Genomic DNA, 16,529 nt, shown 5'->3' with positions numbered 1-16,529 from the left:
AGGATGATGCAGGACACAAGTTGATGCCCCACCTGCAATGTTTTTGAGAGACTGCTGCCTGTCAGCACCTCCTTAAGAGAAGGCAGACCTGATGTAAGACTATTGGTGAGACTTGCTACCAATGACTTGCATGAGAGTCTGCCGCCTGCCAGGGCCACCCTGAGGGAAGGGAGGCCTGACACGAGATTGTTTGCTGTCGGAGCCTTACTTGTTGCTACAGCCTAAGTCTGTGGTGCCCTGCCTGAAGAGCGTGACAGCCTGACCTAGGTCTCCATAGTGGTTTGCCCCAAGTGCCCGAGTGACCCTGGTCAAACCTCCCTAATCTAGTCTGACCAGGGCTGGCTCCAGCGTTTTTCTGCCCCAAGTGGGGGGAAAAAAAAAAAAAAAAAAAGCTGCGATCATTCTTCAGCAGCAATTCGGCGGCAAGTCCTTCCCTCCAAGAGGGACTGGGGGACCCGCCACCGAAGAGCTGGACGTGCCGCCCCTCTCCGTTGGCCACCCCTAGCACCTGCTTGCTGCGCTGGTGCCTGGAGCCGGCCCTGAGTCTGACAGACCATTACCTTCTTTTTGTTCCGTCCCTCCTAAACTCATTTCTTCTGTGATGCCAATCAGAAGGGAGTCTAATAGAATCGTAGCAATCAAACTTCTGGCACGCAGTCCACTGCACCACAGTCCTGGCAAACACAGAGGCCAACACTTTTTTATGAAAAGAACCAGGGTATCTGTAACATCTAAGCAGAGCAGGCAGGACCTTTGTTTTTCAAGGTTTCATCTTAAAGGCTCCAGTACACCAAACTATATGGAACTCAATTTGTCTAGCTTGAGAGGATGAAAGGCTGAGTCAACCATGCTGGGAGCTGAACTTCACCTCCGTCTTCGCATGCCTCACAATCACATTTGCTTTCCTGGATCTTGTACTGTACATCTGTCAAGTGTATACAGGTCAAGCTGAACTTGGCTGAAAGAGCTCTAGGATCAAAGCTTTTTTTTTTTTTAAAAAGGTACGTAAATACCAAATAGATCACAAAGAAAACCCCCTAAATAAAGAAAGGTAGAAAAAAACCTTGGAGAGTCAGACAAAGCTTCCTATAGTACATGTTTTTGATCAAAGGCCAAAATACTTAGTACTAGACCCCCCACATCACCCAGGTCAGGGTCTGAGTTTGAGGGCATTCAACAGCATGTTTTCCCAATGTCTCCTACTCCAAACGGTGACAGGCCTGATTTTCCTTAACTTCACCCATGTAAATGGAGGTGCATTGGTGTAAAACCAGTGTGAGAGAGGAATTAGGTCCTATATTATTAAGTATGATTGACACCATGTTGTGGCAGGAGGGTATATGGGATGTGCCTGTTCCAGGAAGGTATATGAAACTGCCTTATTCCTGTTTGACTTCAGTGGAGCTCTGCTGATTTACGCAAGCTGGGATTCTGGCCTATAGACTGTCAAGGGAGGCAGGAATGAAAATACCAGGTTCTTTCTGTACTTGATAGTAGTTCCTAAAAGTGTTTTAAAGTATTCTTAAAGTGTTCACTTTGAAAATCTTGTCAGAAAGAACAAATTAACTTCTTCAGTTGGCCAAAGATCTGAACCATTAACTTTGAATCCAGTTTTGTCCTCAGAAATGCATATGCACAACTCCCATTAAAAGTAAAAGGTGTTGCATGCATTCAGCATCTGTGAGCAGAATTTGGATGTTTATGTTGATCCTCTGAAAAGTCAATGGACCATTCAGTTTGCCCCCTCCCAGGCAGACTTTATGCTCTCAGGAGCTCTCTGCTAGGATCTACACTAGTCAGGGCCATTTTTCCCTACCACTGCAGGGACCTGAGGCACTAGTACATTTTGCTCCCCCCTATTCTCAGCCTGTGACACATAATAGTGTAGTCTGCTGTGTGAGTCTAATTTTAGTTGCTGGATTTAGTGGATAGGTGCTAGGTGGTGGTGGTGGCCTGTGATATATAGGCGGTCAGACTAGATCATCAGTCTCCTCTGGCCTTAAACTCTATGATTCTCTCTGTCTCTGAGTTTAAGCAAATATGAGATCTCCTCATTTGATTGTGGGATGAGGGGGGGTGGCCTTTCCTTCTATACGTCTAATACTTCTATATTAAAGTGTGAGATGGGGTGCACAGGCAGGAATGGGTTGGGCAGGGCAATGTTTGGAATGTGGGAGGAAAGAAGGGATCCAGAAACAGGTACATCTAGGACATTTTAGCTTGGTCCCTGAAGCAGGAGAAGGAGCCAGCAAATAAAGAAGCTAGAGACAAAAAAGAACCTGCCCCCAAGTGACTTCTCGCTTAGAGGACTCAACAAGGAATTTCAGCTAATAGGGAACGCCAAAATGTTTGAGCTTGACCTGAGAGGCAGTCAGGGGTCACAGACCTTGAGGCATAGCAGGCATGAGACTCAGCTTGCTCACTCACACATTGTATGTTCTGGAGGAAGGGTAAGTAGGAGCGTGTGCTGTTATGCTGCCTTCTTGTGGGGGGCCTTCCCGACCTGGCTACTGCAGGGTTTGCAGCCTGAGTGAATCTGGCTTATTATGACTTTAAAGGGCCTATTTGGGTCAAGTCAGAAACACACAGTCTTTTTGTATCGAGGCTTTGTGTTTGTTTTTTTAAATGTCTTGCGGGAGGGGTTTTTTGTTTCAATCTTTCATGGAAGCTGGTAAAACGTACAGTTATCTAAGAGAGCCATTTTGATCTATCATTTCAAATCACATTTAAGCAGCTTTTTATGTTCCCAATAGGAGCTGTTCCAGTCTATGGGATAAGTAGGTATTTAAGCAATTAATTTAAATGGTTCTGCACACCCAGTAGACTGTAACAGCTTACAGAACTGCCATTCCAACCTAACAGTTAATTAGTTATTTACATTTTTAAACACATCTTTTTAACACAACAAACCACGATTTTTATTGTGTAAATATATATTTAGCATGAAAATACACGTGCATGTAGTAAAGGCACTTGTGTCTTCATAGTGTATCATACTGTGATAAACTTTAATGTCTCTGCCATTTTCCAAAGTACCTAAATTAATTGTGCCATAATATGACTAATACTTTGCCAAAGTTAATTTTTTTTTAAAATTGAGCCCTTTCCCTCCTGCCATCCACACTAGTAAAGTGTGTGTCACACTCCTTCCTAGGGGTTGGTCCTCTAGAGGATAACGGCACTAATGAAGTTACTCCATTAGCTCAAGTGGCAGAGGTCTGTTCTCCGGTGCTGTAGAATTCCAACCCATGCATGGATGCATTGCACTAACAGGCATTCTAAACCTGAGTGCCACTGTGGTTTTTGGCATCGTGGCTGTGGTTATATAATAACTTGCACTTTTATAGCATCTTTTATCGAAGAGTCAGGATTGATGGCACCAGACATACCAACAGTCTATCGGGGGAATCAAACCCAGGACTTTTCAACCCCATCAAACTCAGGCCTCCATCACAGGAGTTCAAGAGCATGTTGTTATAGTCAATAGGGCCCTTACTACAGATATGATTTAATGCACTAAGCCAATGTATTACATGCAACTCTCAAAGCCCTTTACAGACATTAAGGAATCCTCACAATACCCCTGTGAGACAAGTAAGGATTATTTTCCCCATTTTACAGAGGGATAAATTGAGACACAGAAGTGGAAATTTACCTAGGTACAGAGGACCATCATAAGGTCCTCCTCATTATGTAGCCCCATTGTGGGAATGTGTGGGTATCTGGGGACTGTGAGCAGAATAGCTTGTATCAGGAGGTTTCTGCACTGGTCTGAGAGGGAGAATGTGATTAAAAGTCAGGAAAGAAGCCATTGGATCCATTATTATGTCGTTCTAGTGGCAGGAACCCCAGCCTATGCTGGTTTCTCCTACAGGGAATTCAGTTCAGCCCCATGCCCTGACATGAGATAGCTAGTGGCATTCACATTCCCCTGCATAAAACCTGATTACTTAGATGCTAAAAAACCTTGCAGAGTCAAACCATGCTTCCTAGGGTGCATGTTTTTGATCAAAGGCCAATATATTTGGCACTAGTCTCCCTGATTACTTAGGCTTTGGGCAGCAGTGTGTGTGAATGTCACCTAGATAGGTAGTGCAATCAGCAGCAGAGGTGTACACAGCAGCACCCAGGAGTCCTGACCCCCAATCCCTTCCTCCAGAAAACACTCCTTTTGTTCAGAGAGGTACCTTGTGGGAGTAGATGGGAGTTTTAGTCCAGAATTTATTTTTATCACTGAATCACAGTGTCTTGTAAATAAGGATTTATAATGCAGGCATTTTCAAACCTTGACTATAAGCAGTACTGTGAATAAAATTACCCTGATAATAAAAATAACTCACTGATTCCAGATGAGATTGGGATAGGAACTCTTTGCTTTGAAGCTCAGAGTGTTCTACGCTTTAAGTGAGTGCTTTGCTAACAAGCCACAGGTGAGCACTTCATGAACAGATAAAGCTGTGATCATGAGGGTGGTTTTGTAGCCATTGTACATTCAGCCTCTGGTGCGCTGCATCTGTTGTATTATTAGGTGGTTCTTTTATTGATAGCTTTAAAGATCCGTAAGCAGGGGGGGGGCTAGTTTAACAAGAAGCTGGAAGAAGAGGAAATATTAACAAAGAGTAATGAGGTGTCATTAGGTAATTAGGTGTCTGCAACATGTGAACACATTAGAAGGTATGTCAGTCCATACTCCACAGGCTCCATTTAAAAAAGTGATGTGAGCCCTGAAGAGTAAAGTCCTTTTGTTACAGAACAGGCAGCAGAAGTGTGAACTTGCTCACATTGTTCTGCCATGGTGCCTCAGCCCTGAGCTGGGGACCTCGAGGAGTGAAAAGATGTCTCATCCTCTGAGCCTATTCAATCCATGACCTCTCTGCTGAGGCTGCCAACAAAGGTGCTAATTCATATCAATTGTGGTGAGGGTTTTTTTGTTTTTGTTTTTAAATGTGGACATCTGCCCACTAGCAACTGGAATGAGACTAGCAGCTTATTTCAAATACTGTAGGCCACTCAACACCATCTGGTGGTATTGATGACTGATCGCTATTGACCTGGGCCAGATTTAAATTGGTGACCCAGCAGTGAAAGTCTTGGTATCCTATTACCAATTCTCCTGAGCCAGCCTTGGATTGAGAACTGCTTTAACACTCAGAAAATCCGCCTTTCGCTGAAATGAATGTCAATGATGATTTTAATGGGAGTTTTCTGTTATTCACGTGTGTGCTGTTAGGGCCAGGTGAATAGCTGTGCTGAGCTGTTGGTGGGAAAATTGCCCCTGTGCGGACCTCAAGCATAAACAATTGGGGAGTTCTGACAATATTACATGCAGTTAGAGCACTGACTGTTTCTTCTTGGTCTATATTTTTATGTTGATTTTAGAAGCAGGGTTGTATTTCTCCTCTGTTATTCAAAGGTCCTTCATATAGGCGTTCCTGAAGTTGTTCTGAAAGTGCCTATGCACTTTACATGTAAAGCAGGAGAAACCGAATCCTCCTCCTCCTAGAGCCTCCCTTAGGCCCAGCTGGTCGACAAAGTTCTGAGTGTTTAAGGATCACAATCACCTGTGTGGTCTGTACCATTTTGTTCCCTCTTGTAAACTCCTGGCATTGTGGTATTGGTTTGGCACAGTTCACCTTCTGCTCAGTGCTGCGTTCATCTATGGCACTCTGTAAATGGTTCTCTGCAATAGTAATGGCTAGTGAGTTTGAAACACCCTGCTGATTGCTTTTGGAATTGCTTCAGTTCCTTTCAGGTGTGGATGCCTGGTGTAAAATGTGTAGTGAAGGAGGCCTCCCATCGGAAATGCAAGACCTGGAGCTGGCCATCCATCATCATCAGTCTCTGTATGAACAGGTGACCCAGGCCTACACAGAGGTAAGTGTTTCCAGGAGAAGAATTTTAACAGCTGCTAACAGATTGCTTAGCAATAATATCTATACGATTATGCATTTTGGAGCTATTTTTAATTGAATAAATCAGTCTTACTTTCCACTGACTCATTGATTTGACTGCTTAGTAGGGCTAAAGCTAATAAACCTTTAAAATGGTTCTTGAGAGATATGTGATCTTTTTACTCATGACTTCACACAGGAGGTCAGATCTGCTCCCAGGCTGTGGGCCTCCAGTGCAGTAAGTCAACCTGGAGTAACAGCACAAACTGTAGCCAACCCCCACACCTCTGGGGTACCTGTAGCCAGCCAGGGCAGCTCACAGACTGGCCAAGAGACAGGCTTCTTCATTACCTTTCTTAGGTATCCTACAGTAGTGGAGTTGCTATATAGCCCTGACCAAATTGCTTTCTGTTTGGAGTGAGTCCCTGCTCCAGTGCAGTTATTCTAATGGTGGGTAGAGGGTATAATTTGATTTACTTTGCACGCCATCCGCTCTTTTCACTATCATCAAAGTCCCAAGACAGGAAGCCACGGAGATGCCAGGTCCTTATTACAGCAAAAGATGTAAAAGACTGTGCCTTAAAGTTATATCCATTTGTATAAGCTGGCTCTCAGTAGAGAAATAGGCTGTCTCCGATCTAAAGAGCTTGTGTAAAAAGGATGATGTCAAGGTTGCTAAGACTAAAAACTGCCTTATGGCACTTTGGCAAAAATCCTATAAAGATTTTCATTATGCTTTTGCCCCTGAATTGATCCAGGCTGCAGCAGGAAATAACCCTCCACAAATAGCTGACGTTCAGTGCAAATCACTGCAAACAGACCAGTGCCCATAGTCTGTCTGCTTAGCATGTTGAGAAAAAATCTACAGGTGTCATAATTTGCTTAATGCTTCTTTTTTCTCATCAGAGGGTCTCGTTTCTTGTTCTTTACTTCCTCACACTCAGAAGGCCCTGTATTATTCTTGACTAGCTTTCTGGTCAAAGAGAGCTGGACCTAGTTCCTTACAGTGCTTGCAAAAGCCTCTCCCAAACTGGCTAGTAGAAATATGTACAATAACTGTAGTAATAGTCACTGGACCAGTCAAGGTACCAGGCAACAGAAAATCTGTCTGGAGGCTGAGCACTTCTCCTCTGTTGGGCAGTGTAGGTTAAAATGTGCCCTGTGAAGGCCAGGAAGGCAGTGTAGCCAAGGGAGCTGGATGATGCACTGATTCAACTCCTCCCTAGCCTCTGCCTGCTATACACCCCCCAATGGACCTTAAAACTGCCCTTCCATGCCAGAGCTTGCAGGAGAGATGGTTGAAATACTGCCTACCCTCCCCAGAGAAGGACCCTCCAGGGTTCAGTGGCCTTCACTGGAACAGGCAGGTGGAATCTGTCCCTCTGTATACCAGCAGGGGTAGATCTAGCTCACCCTCCTTACTTTTTCCATCATATAAATTGTGAAGGACTGATCTCTTTTAGATGTTTAGAAAGAGCTTCTTTCTTTTCCTGTACCAGACAAAGAATATTCAATTAAATATCAGCAAGATAAGGAAATGTGTATATTAAAGTCTCTTTGCATAATGTATGCTTAAAAGGTTCTTAAATAAAGCCCACTGCTACATCTTACATTATATGCCCTTGATATTTTCGTCTTTGATATTGAATCCCACAAATCTGTATTAATATAAATAATAGTTAACTTTCAAGTGAAGACTTCAGAACAAAGGCTAATGCTCTGTCCCAAACTCATCCTGCTGGATACCTGCTTAGAGAGATCATCTTTCTTATTCAAAGTACCTGAAAGCACTTTCCAGATCAGTTACATTAGCCAGAGGGTATTGCAATGATTATGGGACCATTTGTACAATGTCTCCCCAGATGGGACTGCTACTGAATCTTGTACAGAAGAACTGTAGGTGTGGCAGACTATATAGGCAAACTGAGAAAATCTTGGTGACTTCTTGAAGTAACTAGGGCTGTTATGGGTTTTGTCTATTCAGCGGAGTGTTAATATTGTTTTTAAACTAAGTTTTGAGTAGATTTCCTTTTTTAAAAAATATTTATTTCTAAAAATAAAATCTAAGTGGAATGCATTTTTAAAGCAAGCATTTACCCATTAGCCTACAGACCTTAACCCTTCCAATATGTATGTACATTTTAAGGCCCTTATTAAATGCAGCCTTTAAAAATGTGTATTATTTTTGCTGCAGCTTCTTCTGAGATCATTATGACTTATTAAACATATAGTTGCTTAGATCATTTAAATATTACATTCCCAATAGATTTATTTGAACAATTTTAACAGAGGTGAAGTTGAGTCTGTTACCTCTGAATATGTTCATCACTTGCCCAAGGCCAACTGGTGAGTTGCAAAGCTTGCATTGTAGTTCAGGTGTCCCATCTCCCATCCATGGGCTTATTCCTCTAGATGATGCTTCCTGTCAACATATTATAACATTGTCACCTCCTCCTCCTTGATAGGATAGTCAGAGTGCTGAACTCTCAGCAATGATGTGAGAATTGTGGCATGGGCTATCCTTTCCTTTTCTTCAGAATGGTTGCAAATCTCTATGTATATAATCTGCAGTTCAATAGTCCTATTTAATGCAATGGAGGGTGCTCAGGAGTCAGAACTCCTTCTTTGAGATAATGCAGATGACACTATATTGCTGAAAGTTTCTGTTACAAGGTATTGTGAAGCTTTTTGGAGCTGCTCACCCAAAGCTTCATACTGTGCCATTAGAGCCTCACTTTGACTTCACTGCACTTTTGCTCAGGCCCTAAACATATGGGGCCCAGTTTCTGCTGCACCCAAGCAAAGCTCACAGATAGTGGATGCAGGGGAGGGGAAGAAGGACTGACAGCGAGTCAGTTCAGTTTGTTAGCTACCTAGGTCTGACCGCTTTAGCTTATGCTGCTGGCAAAAGATCTTCCACCATTAGAGAACTGGGATTAATGGAACCCCCAAGAGGCCCCTCTACACCTCTTATACTGGGTGGGGCAACTCTGGTGGATGAGATGGTGGAGCTGATGAAGGAGCCACCATCTTTATATCCCCCTCCACAGGGGGAATTTTTCAGGGGTTTCTCTGGCCTGTGGGAGTTTGTTTTATACTGCCAATATGATCAATGAATGTTGTGTCACACAAATGTAATTGAGATGCCCCCTTTAGTTCAACCTGTTGTTTTTTTTTTTTTTAAATCACTCTTGATGTTAGTACTGATTGCTGGGGAAAGGAGAAGGATGAGGAGAATACAGGATTCTAGAGTCAAGCCCAATTGGTGTTGATGAGTACAACATCTTGCTAAATGTGATTGCATCAAGTCTAGTTCATTCTTTGTCCCAAGAGGCACAATGCATCTGCTGTGAAGACCATTCCCTGACTTAGCTCAGCTATATCCACTAATTTGCAGAGGGAACCTTAGTCTGGTCACTTGCTAGGCTCTCAGCATTCTGCAGGCCCAACTGGTAGGATACTTGGGATTTAAAATTCATTTCTAGCTATATAAAAAGTTCATAGTAACACCTGGAGTGTCTGGGAGCCAGATTGTAATTTTCAATGCAAACAAGAAAGAAGCATGAATCAGACTAATTTGTTCATATATAGAGTTCTTATGTGTAATTCACAGGGGGTGAGATTCTTCGTGGGCGTAGGTACAGCATGAGGTCTATGCACATTTAAGCCTTCAAAATAGGGTATAAGTGGAATGCAAATAGTGCATAGAACCTTTGCTTATTTTCTGCATTGGGTGAGTTTTACCGATGGTGCTCAAGTGTATTTCCCATAGATTGGCTTTTTTTAAAGTTGTGATGTGACCTGCTAAGCAGGAATGTTAATGCTTCTGTCCTTGAACAATCCTTGAAAAATGCAAAGCATTCACATGAAAGGCAATTCAATGACTTATTTTTCAGTTCTGAGGAGAACTCTGAAAGTGATTGAAAAAGCACTATAACTTGCTTCCCAGACTGGTGAAACTATTCATTTATCTTTTCAAATCCATTCATTAGCAAATCTTTCAGTACACAGCTCTTTCATGTCTATTGGTTGGGGGGTGGTATAGCATTCATAAAAAACACTTTTGGAACAGAAACTTTTGAACTGAAGAAAGGTCAATGAGTCATAGAAGGTGTGAAGGACTTGGAAAAACTCCTCTAATATTTTATGAATATTATGTGTACCTCTGTTTGACTATTATTATTTATTTGTTATATAATTACCAAGAGGGTTAATTCCAGCAGGAGCAGGTTGGCAGGAAAGCAGACCAAGACTGATACTTAATGGGACAATACAGGCATCATTCCCTTTGAAGTTTAGCTCTGGCCTTATGGGAGGTAAATATCGGGTTGGTCCCACTGGGCAAAGGGCAAGCTTCTAACCTCACTGTGATGGATTGGATCACAGAAACCCCCTGTGGGTTGCCACCTGATGTGCCAAAACTACTACTGCCCCTGCTTTCCTGCCCTGGCAGCTTAGGACTTCAGTGCCTTCCCTGGTTTGAGCCAGACCCGCTAGCCTGCTGCAAACCCAGACCCAGGGTCTGAACCACGTCCCCTAACAGCTGTAGGCTTAACTGAAAGCAACTTACAGAAGTGTTCCTGTCTTTAACACTCAGATGTCCAACTCCCATTGGGGTCCAAACCCCAAATAAATCCATTTTACCCTGTATAAAGCTTATACAAGGTAAACTCATAAATTGTTTGCCCTCTATAACACTGATAGAGAGTATCAGGGGGTAGCCGTGTTAGTCTGTATCTACAAAAACAACAAAGAGTCTGGTGGCACCTTAAAGACTAACAGATTTATTTGGGCATAAGCTTTCGTGAGTAAAAACCTCACTTCTTCGGATGCAAGGTTGCTACTGATAGAGAGATATGCACAGCAGTTTGCCCCCCAGGTATTAATACCTACTCTAAATTAATTAATAAGTAAAAAGTGATTTTATTAAATACAGAAAGTAGGATTTAAGTGGTTTCAAGTAGTGACAGACAGAACAAAGTGAATTACCAAGTAAAATAAAATAGAACACACAAGTCTATGTCTAAGAAACTGAATACAAATAAAACCTCACCGGTTCCAGTAAGCTTCCTTTTACAGACTAGTCTCCTGCTAGTCTGGGTCCAGCAATCACTCATACCCGCTGTAGTTACTGTCCTTTGTTCCAGTTTCTTTCAGGTATCCTTGGGGGTGGAGAGGCTCTCTCTTTAGCCAGCTGAAGATCAAATGGAAGGGTCTCCAAGGGGGTTAAATAGACTTTCTCTTGTGGGTGGAGACCCCCCTCCTCACTCCTATGCAAAGTCCAGCTCCAAGATGGAGTTTTTGAGTCACATGGGCAAGCCACATGTCCATGCATGACTCCGTTTTTACCAGCCAAGCCACATTCCTGGGAAGGGTCAGATGTGGATGGGCATCTTCAAGTTCATTGTTGGCTTAAGTGGTTTTTGATTGGGCACTTAATTTGCACTTTTCTCAAGAAGCTGAACAAATTCTCTACCAGGCTAGTTAAAATCAAGCAAGTATACAGCCAATATCCCTAACTTCAAGTACAAAAATGATACATGCATACAAATAGGATTAATAGATTCAGTACTATAGATCATAACCTTTACAGAGATATGTTACATGGCATATATAGCACAAAACATATTCTAGTTATGTCATATATACATTCATAAGCATATTCCATAAAGCCTTATAGGGGGAACCGTCACAATGGGGTAGGTCCCACTGGGCAAAGGGCCAGCTTCTAACGTCAGGGGCCCTTCAGGTTGGAAGCTGAAACAAAGGCCTTTGAAGTGGATACAAACCTGAGTCTCTGATGCTCTGGAGGGGCGGGGGAGCAAGATTACAGGTGAGCGGACTGTCCCCTCAGACTCCGGGTTGGGTACTGGGGTAAGCTAGATCTACCTAAGCTTTAGGTAAGACAGATGCAACTAGACTGTTGTGTAAGAAACCCTTTTTCTTGTTTCACTGTGTTCCTGCTGTTGAGATTAACGATAACTTTGTTTGGTTTACTGTATGTGCACATTGATCACAGCTCCTAAAGGGAAATCTTATAGGACAGTTGAATCCAGTTGGGCCTGCTTGAGCACTCATGGCTAGTACACATGGTACTGTACCCCGGCATCCAATTTAAAGAGAGTGAGAATTGTGGGACGGATGAAGGCAAGTGGCCTAACACCTTAGGGGACTGCACTTACAGAGACTGAGAGGGGCCAAAGGAGAAGCTAGCCCTGAACTTCGACAGAACATTTCCAGAAATGTTCTCCAGAAGAGAGCATGTCCATAAATGCAGTTTTCAGAGTGGTAGTCGTGTTAACCTGCATCAGCAAAAACAACAAGGAGTCCTTGTGGCACCTCAGAGACTAAAAATGTATGGTCCACCTGGTTATCCCCACTTTGACAACGTTATTTGTATATGCCTCAACTTTCTCTGCTGAAATCCTCATCTGTATCATCATTTTCTTTTGCCATCCCTATTGCAACTCCATCATCTGTGTCCCCAGCAGGCTGCAGCTTCCCTGACTCCAGCATGCATAGGTTGCTCCTGCCCATTTTCATGAGCAAAGGAATTTGAGTATTACCCTTCCACCCACCCACCCACAGAGCTCCCTAATCTTTCCTAATCTAGTTCAAAACTGTCCTTTGTGTTTATAAAACTGCAGAGATTTGCCATAGCATATTTTACAACCATCGGTGACCTTCTGTTCCTGGTAAAACCAGTATAAATCTAAAATAATGCCATTGATTTCACTGACATTATTCCAGATATATTCTCCTGTAACTGATTGGGAAGCAGCATGATCTGTGGAAAGTGCATGGGATTGGGAATCAGGAGTGTCTGTGACAGCCTTACTGTATGACTATGGGCAAGTCACTTAATTTCTCAATACATCAATATCCCTATCTGTAAAATAGGGATAATGACACTTATCCATCTTTGAGAAATATTCTGAGATGTACTGATAATACTAAGTAGTAGAAATGGTCAGAAAAACTTTGAGAGAACCATTTTCTATTGAAATCTAAATGTTTTGCAAAATCATGTCAATTTTGCCTAAATTTATTTACAGAACTAAAAAAGGGAATAAAGTTCCAACAATGTTGAATCATCCTCTTCTAACATTTCCATAACAAAACTTTTGTTTTGTTTCTATTGAAATGACTTTTTGATGAGAATTTTTTTAATTGTTTTATATAATATCATTTTTAAGACATCTAAATTGAAATGAAACTCTGATCTGAAATAATTTTTTTTCTGAAATGTTCTTTTGTGAAGAATTTTGAAATGTTCAGGCTTTGTTCCTAATTGGAATGAAAATATATTTTGAAATCTCAAAAGCCTCTATAAAACTGAATTTGCATTCTGTCCATAGCTCTATTTAGTACTTATAGAGTGCTTTATATTAGTAACTGATATCAGAACCACACATTGACTATCCATGTATTTCTCAAATCCCTTCTTACAAGACTCCAACACCCACATTTGTTAAATTAAGATAGTTGTAGTTCATTTACGTTTTGCATTTATGGCTGAAATTTTCAGTGGGTTCCATGAAATACACAAGAAATACAATTTGGATGCATTCTTTTGCATGCATAGAAACCCTATGTGAAAATGATTTCACTTGCAACATTTGCATGCAAGTTTCTCAGGCCCATTGAAAATGTAGGCCTGTAATTTTCTCTGAACTATTCATGGGGAAGAAAAGATACTTTGAAGAAGGTTAGTACTACCATTTACTAATTTATTTTCTCTTATCTTACTGAGTGAAGGAGAGCATGAATTTCACCTTTTAAAATTTGCATTCATACGTCATAAGCTCACAAAGAAATGACTCTCTTTTACCATACCGACTGTGAATGTTTTAGTCATCTGTGTATTTCGGAAAATGCCACCTCCTCACCAGAATGTGTCTATATGTCTCCTGCCTCCAAACACCACTCATAACACAACATTATTTGACAATTAATTTTCAGTGCCCAAATGTCTGCGAAACATGCAGTAGTTCAGTATCTATCTAGGTGTCTGTTGCCTTATATGGACCTGTCAGTTCTGTTCCTGAGATCCTACTGAGCAGCACAGTAGGTCCACTGTGAAACTGAGGCAGGTGATGAATACATAAGTAAAAATCAAAAAAATAAATTGCTCAAGGTTTCCTGTCTTTTCCTTCTAACAGAGCCATGTATTGGGGTGTGGGTGGCGGGGAAGAATTGGGAAGATGAGACTATTCTTGTTGCAAGCTGTCAGATGTTAAAGAAAATGTTATCAGCACCAATGAAGTTGTCCCCTCGAGACTCAATCTTTTTCTTTCAGGTAAGCCAGGATGGGAAGGCTTTGCTGGATGTCCTGCAGCGTCCCTTGAGCCCTGGAAACTCTGAATCCCTTACTGCTACTGCTAATTATTCCAAGGCTGTCCACCAGGTCTTGGATGTGGTACATGAAGTCTTGCATCACCAGCGGCGCCTAGAGAGCATCTGGCAGCACAGAAAAGTCCGATTACATCAAAGGCTGCAGCTCTGTGTTTTCCAGCAGGATGTTCAGCAGGTAATGTCATATGTTAGAGCGGTGAAATGAAAGTCTGAAGGACTAATACGTGTTATGGCTAGATCTCTTTGTAGCCATTAAATTTGTATGGTGACTCATCTGGAGGATATTTGTTACCATCCAGTATTATTACATATGCTAGATACACAGTACTATCCTATTCACCATTCAGTATTTTTCAACTAACTTTCGTAGAGTTCTTCATGTCAGATGCCACCATTGATAATGTAACTTATAACAAGAGACCTTTGGTAAAATGTTTACAAGGTTAATAGCTTTTGGAAGTAGACAGTTGCTTATCACAGCTACAGCATGTGCTTTAGAAAAAGATAGGTAACAGAAAAAAGGTGGGTGACAAGGTTTTAAAAAAAAAAGGCGGGGGCTGGGTGGAATAGTTTTGAATTGCCCCATTTTCCAGCTTGCCTTATGGAAATAATACATATTGTTCAACAGAGTTTAGGCTCTTCACAGTAGAGCACAATTTTTTTTTTCTTTGAGTGATCTCTGCATATTCCAACTTGTGGGCTCCAGGTGCCTGCAGTGACAGCCAGTTGATCAAAGTGCACCAGCAGCACATCCCATGAGTGTAAATGTGCAGAGTCCATGTCAAAGAACTTCAGTTGAAAGTCAGTAACCTTCATATATGCAGAGGTTCATTTTGAAGAACTTTGGTTACAGATAAGTTGCCTTCAATTTCTTAGGGGAGTAGCTATAAGAATATGATAACTAACAATAATCACAAGAGTTCCATGCTAATAGCTGCCCTTTTGTACACAAGCATGAAGAACAAACATTGCAGGAGTCATCTCACTTCCAACTATGTGGTATGTTAAGGGGCAGGCTACTGACTAAAGTTGTGTGCTGCTAATATGGTGCCTGCTGTGAGTGAAGGGGCTGTGGGTTCTAATCCTGATATGGCATAGATTAGAGTCCTTTTTTGTTTGTAAGTCACCTCTTTACAGTGAAACTCAAGGAAGAGGTTGAGGGAGTAAGCTCTCATAAGCGTGTGAGGAAGGCAGGAACTCAGAACTTATAGGGACAAGCTAGCAGCCCCTGTCATGTTCTCATGTATAAACAGTTCGGCAATAGAAACAGAGAATTGCTAGCATAGCGCTCCCTTGCAGATAGATACATTTCTTACCAGGCTTGAGCATTGTGGGCAGCGTTTTTACTACTAAGGTGAAAAACATTACTTTTGCTCAGCTTTTATTTAAAATCAAAATATTCACAACCATGTTAAGGTCATAATTATATAAAAGAGATGCTTAATTTAAGGAACTTCTTATGTTATATGTTAAAATATGTATGCTGTATGATAATGAAATCTGGACGCTGCATATTAAAGCATCTTTATATGATTGAGTGAGTACTGAGTTTCAGTACTAGCATATACTGGAAATGTCTGAAATCCAAAAATGTACTCTGATGTGACATCAAAGTAAAACATGCAAAATTCAAGTACATATTAAAGTTTGTATAGGAACCTTCATTCACCCGTATGTCACAGATTGTGCTACATTCCAAAGTGGATTTGTGAGTAGCCTAAGGAAGACTAGTCCAAATTAATGTAAGAGACACCTTCTTTCAGTATTTTGGGTCAAGTCCTGCCTCCCTTACTCTGGTGAGCAATCCTCCTGAACTCCATAGGACTACTCGTGGGATAAAGCAAGCAGGCTTTGGCTTATTAGTGAAACCCATTCAGTCCTCTAGTCTTCTTCTCTTCCAGTCAATGGGGAATTTTGTCATTGTCTTCAATGAGAGCGGGTCTGGGTCCTTGGTGTGTATTAGAACTGCTACATTCGTGAAAAATAAATTTCACATGAGCAGAATCATTTTAGAATGTATCACTGCAAAGCTTTGTAGTGTTCCATTGGCAGCAATCTTTCCAAATTTTTGTTATAATGGGTAGTTATTATCTAGGAAGCAGCAACTTAATGACAAATGAGTTTCTGTCTTGGCAAACACTTACTGTTAGAGGCATCTTTTTACCCTGCTTATAAAATGGGAAGGAAGAGATGAATCATTTTGTGCTTTAAACATCTTTAGTGTTCAAGATAAATGCATCATAACTCAGTAAATGAAATTACCATCTAAACAGACTCAGAAAT

At 41.6% G+C, this 16,529-nt stretch overlaps 1 protein-coding gene across 3 annotated transcripts in view; it reads left to right on the top strand.

The window, feature by feature from the left end:
- The window catches only part of KALRN (kalirin RhoGEF kinase), a 732,870-nt gene that overhangs the window by 348,560 nt on the left and 367,781 nt on the right, over nt 1–16,529 (top strand). For all 3 annotated transcript variants that reach the window (XM_054043354.1, XM_054043355.1, XM_054043353.1), the window contains exons 8-9: nt 5,743–5,874; nt 14,191–14,421. In XM_054043354.1, coding sequence (XP_053899329.1) covers nt 5,743–5,874; nt 14,191–14,421 — 363 coding nt within the window. The remainder of the gene's footprint in view (nt 1–5,742; nt 5,875–14,190; nt 14,422–16,529) is intronic.

This window comes from Malaclemys terrapin, chromosome 11 (genome assembly GCF_027887155.1).
Source record: "Malaclemys terrapin pileata isolate rMalTer1 chromosome 11, rMalTer1.hap1, whole genome shotgun sequence".
In the NCBI taxonomy this organism is placed as follows: Eukaryota; Metazoa; Chordata; order Testudines; family Emydidae; genus Malaclemys; species Malaclemys terrapin.
This window is presented reverse-complemented; position numbering and strand designations above follow the sequence as displayed.